Here is a 14010-nt window from a genome sequence, read left to right on the forward strand (position 1 = left end):
TATTAGCGAATATCTTTAGGGTTGAGGTTATGTATGAAAGGTTTCTGTTTCGTAAAATGTTACTTTTCTCATTTTTTAAAATCAAGCACTAAGTTTTTTTTTCCCATTTTGGGATAGTCCTTTAAAATACGAATCCTAACAAATGGTTGGCATTTAAAATTTTTTGATAGTAGTGGTGAGCTATCATGTATAGCGAATAGCATTAACCAATAAATGATTTTGATATTTATTTGTTTTTCAGGATTTTCAATAAACCGTACGATCTTTAGAGGTAGAATTAAAACAAATCCAAAAATTTAAATACTTTATATTGGAATAGTTAGAACAATTACCGTAACTCAGTCCTAACGAATGTATGTACAATTCTAAGAGCTACACAATAAATTAACGAAGTAAAAAAACGGCGATTTAACCAGTCGGAAGAAAGTAAACAAAAATCAATATGATTTTACACTAAAAAACAGCTTGTAATATAAAATTTTCAGTCAAGGTGTCAATTGATATAACGTTTTACATATAGTGTCTTTTTTACGGGTATATCTATAGCCCTAACGGACAAATCGATAGAGTATCGAAACTTACAGATTGTGGAAACCAGTTCATTCTCACGTAGAACTTATCACAACGTTTAAGTAAGTATCTAGTGAATTTAAATTGTACAAAAACGTGGGCAAGCCGCCGAACGCATCCTAATGGTAAAACAAATCACATTTCTACAATACTTACGAGACGCGTTTACGATACGATAGACAATAAATTATTAATAATTAAAAAAAATCAGTCGTTATTTGTTTGGTTTTCGATAAGCACTAGAGAGAGGTATTTTTAGGAGAACGATCGGTTTTGTAGCTTTGGTCTGCCTTGTCGGTTGCCGCACGAATATCTACAGCCACTAAATGTACATTTATAATTTTAATCACCACATCGTACACGTATTTTTCATATTTCGAAGGAGCCACCACGACTTTGGTGTAATACAAAAATATCCATGCTCATATTTTATAAAAAGTAGCTCATTTATACAAACGAGTTCTCCAAATAATTAGAGACTATTTTAGAAATTCGTAGAGAAACAAATAAAAATTCTTCACCGTTTTTAAATTATTGCGGCAGAGAAAGACAGTAGCACAAAAGAAAAGAAAATCGTCCAGAAGTGTCAAAGCTGTTTGTGTTACTATTAGAGAAAAATTGCTACTATGGCGATCTACAAAAAGCAAGCTGCATTTTGAGAGAATATCAATTTAATTTGACGTGATTTACATGATTGATAAATATCCATCTCTACATTTTTCTTAATAACCTTTTCCGGTGTCTTTTAAAATAAAGGTACTCTCAATACTTTTATCAAATCCGTACTAAACTTGTATATTAAGCAATTCGAGATATTTTCTTAAAATCTCACTTTGAGGTCAAGCAGGGGAGATATTGCCAAACAATCAGAATCTAGAGTCAAAAATCATTATCTTGGATAATTGGGTTTGATAATGTTTAATTGTCTAATTTTTATTCCCATAAAATAGAATTCTTTTCTTTTACGAGTATTCTATTGCGACGAGAATACTTGACACACCATTTGGTGTGGTAGTTGTCATTTTGTAGTCCCTTTGTATACCTAATAAGGATTTATTATACCTTTCTGAAATGCACCAAGTATTCTGTAAGGCCGGACAGGTAAAAACATGTTCAGTTATAGGTTGCAGATAGAAATTTGAATCAGCTAACAGTAAAAGAACATTTATGACCATGGTTAGATTGATACCTTCAACATTTTCATTCACTTCACAGCCGACAAGATTATGACGTATAACAATACTTATACTTATTCGTAGATTTGAAAACTGAGCAAAGTAAATTTAGTTAGTGATTAAGCCATCCCAACCATATTATTTTTTCAAACTGTCAAATAAATGAAGCAAATATTTAGTAAAATCAGTAATATGAACACAGTAATAAACGGCCACAACAGTAATAGCAAATATTGCCTGGAGATGCTGTCGAATTAGATAAACACTAGTCATTTTGGCAAAGGACAATAAATCTTCATAAATAACTACTAAATATTTGTTTAATAGAAAGAATAAGTAGCTTCCTTTGTTAAAGTTTTTTTTTACATTTTAAGATGCTCAAAAGTCAGGTCGCTTCAGTTCTAGAAAGGGTAAAATATAGAGTGATTCGATATATTTTTCGTGACAAATAAAATTAAATAGTAAGAAGAGACCTTTTTGAGTTGTTACAATATTTAATAACTTAAAGCAAAAATTCTTCAGGGTAAAAGCAAAATACATATAAATATACATATAAAGAAGTGTATATTTTGGTTACAAATAAATGGGGAGTAAAGGTTTTACATGGAACTAAAATTAAGTCACCATTATAAAACAAAGATTGTTAGTTGAGAATTTAAGTGGATTTTATATTTTATATTATTATCTTGATGAGTTGTATACAAGGTGTGTTCAAAAAAAAGGTGACTTTGGTAATTGGGCGAGCTATTTCGATATTTTTTTTATATTGATATACATCGTAGCGTAGTACATTAAGAGTTCTTACTACAAGGTCATACGGTCAATAAAGAATATTACCTTTAAGTTATGCACCGCTTGCGAGAAACAATGCGAAGAAAACGTCCCGAATCGTTGGAGAATAATTCATTGTGCATGATGATAGTGCACAAGCCACAATCATGCGTCAGCCACCATATTCACCGGATATGGTCCCATGCGACTTTTTGCTGTTCCCAAAATTTAAGACAGAGAAAATAAAGAAAAAATGACTGGCAGAACTCAAGGCTATACTAGAAAGTGTTTAGCACAAGTGCTTCGAAAATTGGAAAAAACGTTGGCATAAGTGTATCATATCTGGAGGGGATTACTTCGAAGGAGACAAAATTAATTTCGATAATTAAATAAATAGTTCTTGATAAAACATAAAAGTACCCTTACTTTTTGAACAAACCTCGTATGTGAGAGGTGCCTTAATTTACTACAGCGGATTCGACGATAAGGACCATTAGTAATTTAGTATAGTTCTTTTGAAATCGATATATTTTGTGACACTTAAGAGATGGCTTTATGGTCCAGCCGTTTTTTGTAATTTCTAGTTTAATTTTGATATTTGTGGACTGATACATTCTGCTAAGCCTAGAGATAATTTTAATATGTTCCTGTAGAGTTTTACGCAAAGAATTGTTTCAAAATGACGTGCATTTTAGCCGTCCGTAGTAGAAAAAAACGTTTTGCCTAAATGATGGCGGCTGCGCCCCGTACATTTTGAACTTTTGAAAATAAGTTGCAAAAAAAAAATTTTCGCTAATTGAAATTCCGCTGCATATATCGTTTACGTCACCTTCGAATAACGTCAAATGTCAAACCTTGAAAAATAATGATTTTATCAAAACATTATTTGTCATAGAGAGTCAGTGGCACGGATAGATACCGTCGTGGGATCAGGCCCATTTCTTATAAGCTTATGTGCCTCGTGGAGGGCTAAAAAGGCGGCAAATTTTAATTTTGTACCTACAACGGTTCGAAAGTTATTCACGAAAAACTAAAAGACGAGAACAGAGAAGGGACAGACATTTACCGATTTTCGAAAGTAAACAGAAGAAATAAAATTTAATAGTTTATTAAAGCATATTAAATTGTCTTTCAAACAGCTTTTTTATCCGATCAGTAGTTTCTTAAAAAAAAAGATATTTTAGTCAAAAGTTGACGCAAGTTTATTTTACCAATAATGAACGTTTAGACTCTTATTATTGTTTTAGGTTGTTGTTTCATTAATATTGTAATCTTCGGTAAGCTATATTAGTTTGCATTTTGTCTAAATCTTTCGCAATAATTTAAAATATCTTAATAAAGACTATTATTAATATTATTATTGTTACTATTACGGGAGCTTGTGGAAGCGTCATTCAAATATCAGCCGACGTTTCGGCCTCAATACCGTTCCACGTCATCGGTGGCACTTTCACCTGCAAATCGACACCGCGCAGACCAAAGCCTCAACTCCATCTGCTATTCGTCGCTCGAGATCTGCGTGCTGGCGCTAGAAAACGAGCCCCTAGCGTCGCCGAGGCAACTATCGGGCACAGTTATGAAACTACACTTTTTGTAGCTCGCCCAACCAGACCCGACCCGCTTCAGGATGCTTTTACTCTCGTTCTCCACCTTACACGTGACTATCACTTCCGGCACGAGTCGATTCTGCGACAGCAACGGTTCGGAGTTCCCCGCGACCTCCCCGAAACTCCTGTTGCGCAGAATCGTCGCCTGACGGTCGTGATTTTCCGCTTCGGGTGCTTTTTGAGTCGCGAAAATCCGCGCGATTTCCCTCTTGACGCGCTTATTCCTATAACCGAACAAAAACGGCGACATTACGTTCGAAAAAACCAACAACACCAACGACAGGTAATTGAATATTTGACCGGGGCTAATCTCGATGCATCCCGACGTCAGCACCAGAGTCAAACCGTACGGCACGTAACATACCAGCACCATGAATATCACGAGGATGCTGATTTTCGCCGCCCTAGTTTCTTCTCTGTACCTGAACACGGAAGCGTTCGACAGCTTGTGCTTTAAGTTGGTGATGAAACTGTTCCGGTCTCTCGTCTCGTCCGAGCAGACCTCTCGACAGTTCAAGTGGGTGAAGTTTGGCGCGGAATGCACCTTCGGCAACCCACGAAACTTCTTGCCTTCCGGAGGCACCTGGATCGAGTCCAAGGGCGACGCCGCTGATGTACTCTTGCGCATGCGCTCGCTGCTTTGATGAGCCGCCGTGTAAATGCACAAGTAGATGATGCAGATGGCCACGAATGGGGCGAGTATGACGAAGAAGAAATAGCCGAACGCGTAAATCGTGTTGAGGGTCCTGGTGGAGGCGTCCTCGTCGCTTCTCTTCCCGCAAAAGTGCCACAGACTCCCGTCGGAGTACGTGACGGTGCTCAGCACAGCGCAGAGGAGCGCCGCGAGCCAGCTACTCGCGATCAACACGTTCGACCTGCCCTTGTTCACGTAGAAGTGGTACCGCAACGAATGGATGACGCCAATGTACTGGTTGATCCCTATCAGAAGTATGCTGAAGATGGACGCGGTGCACACGAAGCTGGTGCTAGCCTGCGCGAAGTAGCAGAGCAGATCGTGATCGTCGGAGCGGTTGGAGAATATGAACCCCTGCAGGTTTTCGGTGACGAGCTTCTCGCTGGTCTCGACTATCCGCAAGTCTTTGCCCGGGCTAATTATCTCCTCCTTGATGACGACGTCCTCCTCGAAGGTCTTGTTGATGTGCACGGACATCGTGGAATTGAAGCTGGCCGGTAGGGACTTCTGGTCCACCAACAAAAGGGGAATGAGGAGCAGACTTGACAGGAGGTTCGTGATCAGCAGGTTGATGATAAATCTGGAAAGAAGATGTAAGTGGAAATTCCCATTTGTTTGGTTTAACGCATCTGCATTTGCCGAAGTGTTCGCGGTATTATAAGATTAGTAATAAAATGATGACGTTGCAAATTTGTCAAAGAAACTTCCACAGGTTGCCATAAAACTATTTACAAATCTTCCGGATTCCTCGTGTTTAACTCATACTTTGCTCTGTACCTGCTCATATACTGTTAAAGGGGGCGGGGCTAAACGACGGATGACTGATTGAACAATTTTAATTTTATCGAGTCAACAAGTCAACGCATGTTGAATAAGCATCCAACAATTAGAGTGTTCTTTAGTATTAGTTTGTGCCTTATGCAGTGAATGTTACAGTTCGTAAAATATTGCATTTCCGAGGTATTTGACCAAAAGAAATTAGGAGCGGCTATGGAGGAGATAGTGATGGATGAGGACAATAACAATGAAAGTTGTAAGTGTTATTTGGGTTTACGTATATTGTAGCATTCCATTCCTTGTAAATGTATGCTAAAAATAACGTGAAAAAATATTTACAGAACATATTGACGCGGTCCATATTCCACCTTGACTGACGAAGAAGATATGGACGATAACATAAATCTATAAGAGTTTGGGGAACCAACTGATACATACACCGGGTTACATACACCGAATGATACAGCTGTTCTTCAACAGCCCTGTAATTCATCAACTACTAAACCTGAATGGAACTCATCAGATGATGAAACCTTGGAATTCAAAAGAAGACGTATGCTTTCTGCAAACGATAAGCTTGCTTCTACTGTCAAATGGAAGGGAGGTCAGATTGAGTGCACTCACATACCTATATCCGATGAATTTAGATCATGTGAGGAACTACAAAAATAGGCTTTCCGGAAAAACTCCGCTTGAAATATTTTTCATGCTTTTTGATGACGAAGTGATTGATTTGATTTTAAATCTTACATTGCTTTGCGCCTTTTAAAAACTGATAAAACAATTACTCAAAGAAATCTTGCACCTGCTATATATGAAGTGCGTTATGATAGTCAAGGTCACCTCATGATTGTTCATGCTAATAAAGCCCGAAGGAGATGTAGAATCTGTCACACAATTTACGTTTGTAATAAGTGCAATGTGCATTTACATACTTCATCCTTTGTAAAATATCACCAAAAATAAAACCGGGTGTTACCAGTGGTGCGCTCACGCACTATAAAATATTATGCGTTTTTTTGTATCAAATCAGGTTCTATTTGGAAAACAAGTTTTTATTATTATTTTTTTGAGACATATAATGTATTCTTAAGTGCAACAAAATAAATAATTTCAGAGCAAAAAAGTATTGTCTACGCTACTGTCTCCTCCTTGTTCAAATATTTTCTTCTTTTAATACTCGTTTTTCACAGCTAGACCAGCTTTGTACTGATATTTTAGCTACCGGTAATTTTTGGGCCATCCTGTAGTCCCTGTTATTCTCTAAAACTTTTCTGAAATAAATTTTAAACAAAACAAAAGAGTCAAAAGAGTTGCTACTGCAATTATACGAACCTGTCGGTTAAAGTATGTTTGCTTTTCGCAAAATGTTATACTAGTCCCTTAAGTGCCTTCAAAAGAATAGCAGCGTGCAGATATGAACCAGACATTATATTTCGTTTTAGCCCAGTTTAGCCCAGAAGAAGTATTAGATTCTACTGATGAGACACCAGCACATGAAGGAGGAAACCAAATACAACACGTAACTAAGAAGAATGTTAGTAAAAGACGGCATTTTAAGAAGGTACATTGCACCAGGCAACCAATCAAAAGCAATCTCAGAGCTTTCATTTGTAGCTACCATTAGTGGTTACTTGGGGGAAAGAACGAGGGATAAAAATTATATAAAAATTTGTTTTTAATGTAAAAAAATTGTATAACCATGTATAATATCTTCCTTTTTTAAATATTGTAATTTTTATTCATTGGGATTACCACCATAAAATTCAAATGTAAACTTTTCGATTTGTTTTCTATGAATCACGTTTCGAGCAGTCGGAACATGTTAACACCCGTCCCACTATTGTGGGAAGTGTCGAGCTGTTTTATAAATACCCGCGATCTTCAGCTGTACACCCGAAGCTCATTTCTAACTGCTTGGGTTGTCAGCTCGATTGTGCGTTAATATCATGGGAAGACCATAAAATATTTAGGCGTGTAACGAGAACGAATTTATTTATTTAATTCAAACTCAATATTTATAAGAAATTCGGTGTGTATACAGTACGTCTAGGTTTCGTTTTGCTGCGAGATATATAGTATTACTAGGATTACAAGTATACTCACACACTGATTTTGCAACAGCAATAAGAAAGGCACCCTAAAAAAGTCCAACAGTACTGGGTCAACGAAGTTCATTATCTGATCGGCTTGAAAAGTTATGAGAAAATGGTAAATACGAAAGTTATAAAGATTGCTGGAAGGCACAAATTAAAGTTATTTTATTTATGCTAATGGTTTTTCCAATATTTTAAACTTTCTAAAAAATAATAGTTTTCAAACTTATTATTTTTGAAGATAGATATTTGATATTAACGACATTCGAAGACGGCGTTGAAATGAATTAGATACTACAGGTGTTCAAAGTACACTCATATATATCATTTTATCATTCATTTTATATTGAAAAATCTCGTTTTTTTAAAGATTTTATTTTATTAACCAATTTTTACCCTTGCTTCTGTCGAAAAGAATTGGTAAAAATTTTTATAGGACAATTGAGTAAATAAATTCATAATATTTGCTGTGGTGTCAATACATTGAAAAAAAGTAAGTATGGATTTTTATAAAGATGAATTAATTGATGATTTATATATTGGCAGTAAGACTTTACAAGGCGAAGAACGCTAATAGACGTATACTAATTTGACAATCTCTTCAGTAGTGGATAAATATTGAAAAAATTAAAATAAATCGCAAAGTACTTAGTAAAAGTTCTAGGTGTTCAAAACCTTTCAGAAAAAATAATAATAGTCACCGTGTATACTTTAAAATAATTTTAAATTGTGTACCCTTACAACCTTTACATGTTTTGTATTTACTAGTTTCCTCAAATCATTGAAAAACCATGAGAAAATGAATTTTATCGTTGAACCACCCTGTACAAGGCACATAAACTAATATTAAATAAGGCAATACTAATAAATACTAATCTCATGACACTTCAATGATAGTGTGAATTCTCATTGTAAGAATGAAAGTGTCTTTGTCACTTGGAATTCCGGTACAACGAATTTCAAACTGTTGCACAGTGGTCTCGTCTTATGGGGCATGCGGTCATGAAATTCTCACGCTAATGGGGTATTTTTAATATGGGATTTTTGTGCATATTTCAACTTTTCCAAGACAAATACATATTTTTAAACTTTAATATAAATAAAAAAACTATTTATTTTTAAAAAGCGAAATTTTATTAACAGCAGGAAACATACCTTCAAAAAAAAATTCACATTAGTTTTAATAAAACTAAAGTAATATGGTACAATTAAGTCTAAAGAATCATTATAAATGTTTCCTGAATCTTCATTATGTCTACGCCTATGGCTAATTACTCCCGAATTAAAATTAAATAGAATTTATAATTTTATAAAATCATTTATGCCTGCTAATTTCAGAAGTAAAATTAACTATAAAAAGATCTTTTATAATGAGTTGTCATGTTGCTTGATTTAACTGTTATTCTAATTTTGATAAATCAAAAACTTCAGGTAATAAAATGGACTTACTGCTTGTAGGAAATTTTTTTAAACTAGAAATAAAAGGGTCGGAATTTAAAAGCATTCGATGAAGAAGAAGTGTTTGTAAGAACACGAGACGTTTTTCTTGTATTTTCACGTCTAAATAACTTTTTATTTGAAGATGCTGCAGCTTCTTCCTAAAGTTCCGCTATCGATAGAAGTGCACGGAGGCAGGTAGGTAATACCACGGATAATTTTTTAGAACGTCTGTTGCTGTTTCTAAAGCGTAATTCTGATATTTTATACAGTTAATCTTATAGCCAGAGCCCAAAAACCAGTTATTTCAGCTGAAACTTCATAAATTGTAAAAAATCTTCTTGCAGTTATTACCCTCGTTTGATGTCCCACTTGCTTCTCAGTTTATCAATAATTCAGCCTAACTTTTCCCTTTCCCTTTCTGCCTCGGGATATACAGTTACATTGTAGTCGCTAGATATATAATGCACTATAACAAAAACAATGATATAAATATTATTTTTTATCAAAACGTTACGCTGATTGCTATTGGAAAATACGTGCATTTAAAGCTAACCATGAAGGGATAAGAATATAACTGTTTTTGACACATCCGGCGACATTTGGCAAAATCGCATCTTACTCGGTTTTAAAGTAGAGGTAAAGCATTTGAAAGTTTACATGTAGTAACGTGGGCCATTAATAATTCTAAATATTAAAAATTGCTGAGTCGAAATTGCTGACGTTTCGCCAATCATCCTGATAGCTTCTTCAGAGGAGGCTGATTGGCGAAACGTCAGCAATTTCGACTCAACAAAAACCGACGCAGGAGGAATCCAGAAGTTTTGTAAAAAGTATTACAGTACCCTGTGGGAGTTTCTTTGAAAAATCTGAACTTTTAGTTCTTATTTATTTTGATAAATCGATTTTCATCAAGTAAAAGGCAGTTCAATTTTTAAAACTTTTATTGCGTTTAAATTAATATTTGGTCCTCTCGAGAGGTTAGGTTTACAAAGAAAAAAGTGGTGACATGGTGGTGACTCGGGAAATGTATTTGCTGCCAATATGCAAGCAAAAAGTTACTTTTATTTTATTTAAGTGAATTGAAGAAGAAAGAATTGAATTACCATACTCGAATTGGCTATAAACCATAAAATTACGGCTGATAGAAATTGTGTTTAAATAATTTTTTAAATTTTAAAGGTTCATGTAAAATTTTACCTGTTTGGTACAGTCCTCAGCCCTCTCCTCCTTGCGAACACCAGTAGCAAGAAGGCATTGGCCGTGACGGCGATAACAGATGACGTCACCAAAGCTACAGTAACTAACCAATGGTAATCGGACTCCATCTGTTGCCTGCAATAATAGAAAAATGATTGTTTAACCCGTTATACAAAAATTATACATCGATTATCTTATTATTTTATTTATTTATTATTTTTAACGTTCTTGGTCTCCAGGTACAATTTCTTTAATTTCAATAAATTTCCGATTGTCAATTGCCATTACGTGTCTTAATTTTCGCATAAATAGAGATGCTACTAAGTCTGGTAAAAAAATGGCTAGACTGTAGGCTACTGCCATCACTAGAGTTCGGATTTTTATGCACGGAAAATGCTTAAAATATGCCCATAAATATGTCTGGTTTTTCCAAAAAATATGTCAAACGTTTTTATACCATCAATGTACGTTTATGTTCTTTATTTTTTACACATATTGTTTACTGAGAATCAAGGAAACAATAGTCAAACAACGAAAAAAATTACAACATTATATTTACAGTTTTTAAACATAACAATAATAATACTTAATTAAGCGTATTAGTGATTAATAATTAGTGATTTATATCTATACACTTATGCCTAACCTATATTAAAGCATTACGGTAAAAACTATTTAGTTTTACAATCAGACCTGTTACTATTATGGTACCAATTGGCAATTAAGCGCTGTTCTAAATTTTTTATGCTTAATTTTTGTCTTTTATCGCTTAATATGCTTTCGTACTTGGAGAACGTCCTTTCGACGACCGAAGTAAGTGGCGCGAATTTAAATGATGCAAGATGTTCTGGTTCCAAATAATGTAAATCATTATCAATTGTCGCATCTAATGATCAAATTTTTGAAATTTTAAGGAACTTTAGAAACCCTTCATTTTTTGTGTTACATATTCAATTTATCAAGAAAATGGACTCTAACAAAGACATTTGTTCGGTCTCTAATTTGTTAATAAAGCCACTTAAAAAACTAAAATTTGCTTTGATATATGTCATCTGATCTATAAGTTCACATTTTTCATATAAATTTTTAGTTATTTTAATTGAATGAGCCGAATATGAAAAGTCTAACACAAGGTTTTTTATTCGCTTAAAGTGATTCGGGTTAAATAAGGCAGCGTCTAACCACATTACGGGTTCAGGAGGTAAGGGAAAAAAATAAGCAATGTTTCTAGTAGTTGGTAGTATATCTAGAGCAAAAAAAGCCATTAAGTTTTCATTTACAAATCGAACAATCTCTGTACTGTTATTTTTTCCCACTGTTGTGTACTTATTAAAAATATATTAAATTACATATTTCAAATTAATTAATGAGAACTTACCACTTTTCCACAAGCCTTGCAGAATATTTCTTATTTTTCCAAAGATAGCTCTGGATGATTTTTAATCCATACAGGCACTAAATGATAATTCACTGTCGGAATTTTGAATTCAATGATAGTTCACTCTCGGACAGCAAATAAAATGTTTAAAATGCTTGGAAAATTTCAAAAGTACATATGAATAGGGTGGGATGTATTTCATTCAATCAAATCATCAGTGATAATTTTCAGGAGAGGTTGTTAAAATCACATTAGGTAAAAGCATCAAACTAGAAAAGGGACGAGGGCTTAATCCTTAGGTAACGGAATTTCAAGGCTACAAATAGAAAGTCCACAATATTACGGATACATTTCAATCTTAATCTTATTCAGGACAGGACAATTTATTTATTTTTTGTATATTCTGTCAAAATGTATTTTAGTTCAAGTTAGCAATAATTATATTCCAAAATTCTATTTTTCTTTACCATGTTCTAGAATAGTCTTTCCAAATAAAAATCACAATTACTCAGAATTAAGTTTTTTGGACCCTCATTTTTTCTCCCCTGTACTCTTCAAGTATTTCTTGATACATCCTGAGGCCTAAAAAGGTCATAAGGAGTGCTCTGGTCGTACTGTGCCCGGGCAGGCAGACAAAATGATCAAATCAGCAACATGATTATTAAGTTACATAATCCGATATTTTAGACATTACGCAGAGTAAGCTAATAGGGCCAAAACGTGAGATTTCGGGTGGTGAAATATCTTAAACAAAGGTACTATATTAGCCCCCTTCCACAATGAGGGACATATGCAGGTAATAATACATTGGTTAATAATAAACGTCACCAATGGAGTCAGATGGGGAGTAATTTTTAATATCTTTAATAGCCTGCTATTCACCAGCTAGAGGCGGAACACTTTCTGTGTGAAAATGTGAAATGAACAACCCTAAACGTTTTATTTGCTCATTTTGTCCGTTTTTCTACCAAAAACTATTGCTGCAGTTTTGAGCTTGAGTCAAGCAATAGTCGTTTTAATTAGCGCGTCTAGTTGGGATTTTCGCGGAAACCACAAAAAGTCAATTCTTTTCGTTTAGAGGTTACGCAACAGCATTAATAATAATTAGAACTGGTTCGCCGGTATTTAATTAATCGGCGAAAAAAAAAACAAGCAAGGTAACTTTTGAAACGACTCCTGCTCCGAAACAACGTCCGTAATTGCCGGTCTAAATTACTTTTCGTGGAAACGACTTTTTTTTTATATTATTCACATTAAACGATTGTTCGTGAACAAATCGACACCACAATTACACCGCAAAATAAATGATACAATCCACAACGGCTTGAGATAAAAATATACAATTTGGTTAGTTGATATGGCTGAATATTGTGAACAATTGTGGCATAAAAACAATTAATTGTTTTTTTTTTTAATTTTTGAACTCGCTAAACAATTCTAAATAACTTTTGTCAAATCTACCCCTCCTCTAAAATCAATAGGTGAACTTCTATCAAGATGTAAGTATCTTTTTCTGTAAAAATTTTTTTCTGTAAAATACCCAATTACAAACCGATCTAGCGTGCGGGAAACGTCATTTTGCCACGTGACTTTCTTTTCCCACAGATCCGAGCCACTTCGGACATTTTCGGGAAATTACCGCACCGGTTTGGGAGCAATCGGATGTTTTCGGAGATTTTACCGCACGGCTTGAATTTTGACGTTCGTCAATTCTGACGATCATGTCAGTGAATGAATTCGTGTTGTTTTGCAAAAATGTGCTCAAAAACTAACGGTCGTAGAGAAAGCATAGTGTACAACGCATTTGGCAAACATTTTAAGTCACTCGTTTATTAAACACTCGCTCCGCTCGTGCGAAATAAACTCGTGACTCTAATGCCGTTTACCGCACTTGTATAATAGACTATAACATATGGTGAAACTAAATTGTTGGTTGGTAACTATATTAGTTATTAGAATTTATATTGGTTGAAGCGGTTTATACAGCGTGTCCAAATAATGTGTCAATGTAATATATCTCGTCTTTTATTTGTTTTAGAAAAAAATGTTAAATGAAACTAAAAGAAACAATTTAAAATTATTTTCGTAAATATGTTGAAAACCAAACTTATAAATGTTACCATTCATGTGTTTAATACCCTATATTCTCCAAAGGGAAGGATCTATTAATGCAATAATATACAGGGTGTTTCGTTTAAAAACCAACATAACTTTGTTTCTTGATGTTTCTTTAGAGATATATTACTTATTACCCAGTATAAGTATTGGGATACTTAAATCGTCGTTTCTTTTGTTTTGAATCCAT

General features: G+C 34.4%; 1 protein-coding gene across 2 annotated transcripts in view; it reads right to left on the reverse strand.

Annotated features, from left to right (window-relative positions):
* Positions 1 to 830: 830 nt before the first annotated feature.
* LOC132706510 (alpha-1B adrenergic receptor) overlaps positions 831 to 14010 on the reverse strand; it is a 125335-nt gene continuing 112155 nt past the window's right edge. For both annotated transcript variants that reach the window (XM_060677864.1, XM_060677863.1), the window contains 2 exons: positions 10328 to 10462; positions 831 to 5397 (listed from right to left, as the gene is read on the reverse strand). In XM_060677864.1, the coding sequence (XP_060533847.1) occupies positions 4014 to 5397; positions 10328 to 10455 (1512 nt within the window). In that variant the 5' untranslated portion in view covers positions 10456 to 10462 and the 3' untranslated portion in view covers positions 831 to 4013. The remainder of the gene's footprint in view (positions 5398 to 10327; positions 10463 to 14010) is intronic.

The sequence above is a fragment of the Cylas formicarius genome, unplaced genomic scaffold, assembly GCF_029955315.1.
Source record: "Cylas formicarius isolate icCylForm1 unplaced genomic scaffold, icCylForm1.1 PGA_scaffold_8__14_contigs__length_24414737, whole genome shotgun sequence".
NCBI lineage: Eukaryota > Metazoa > Arthropoda > Insecta > Coleoptera > Brentidae > Cylas > Cylas formicarius.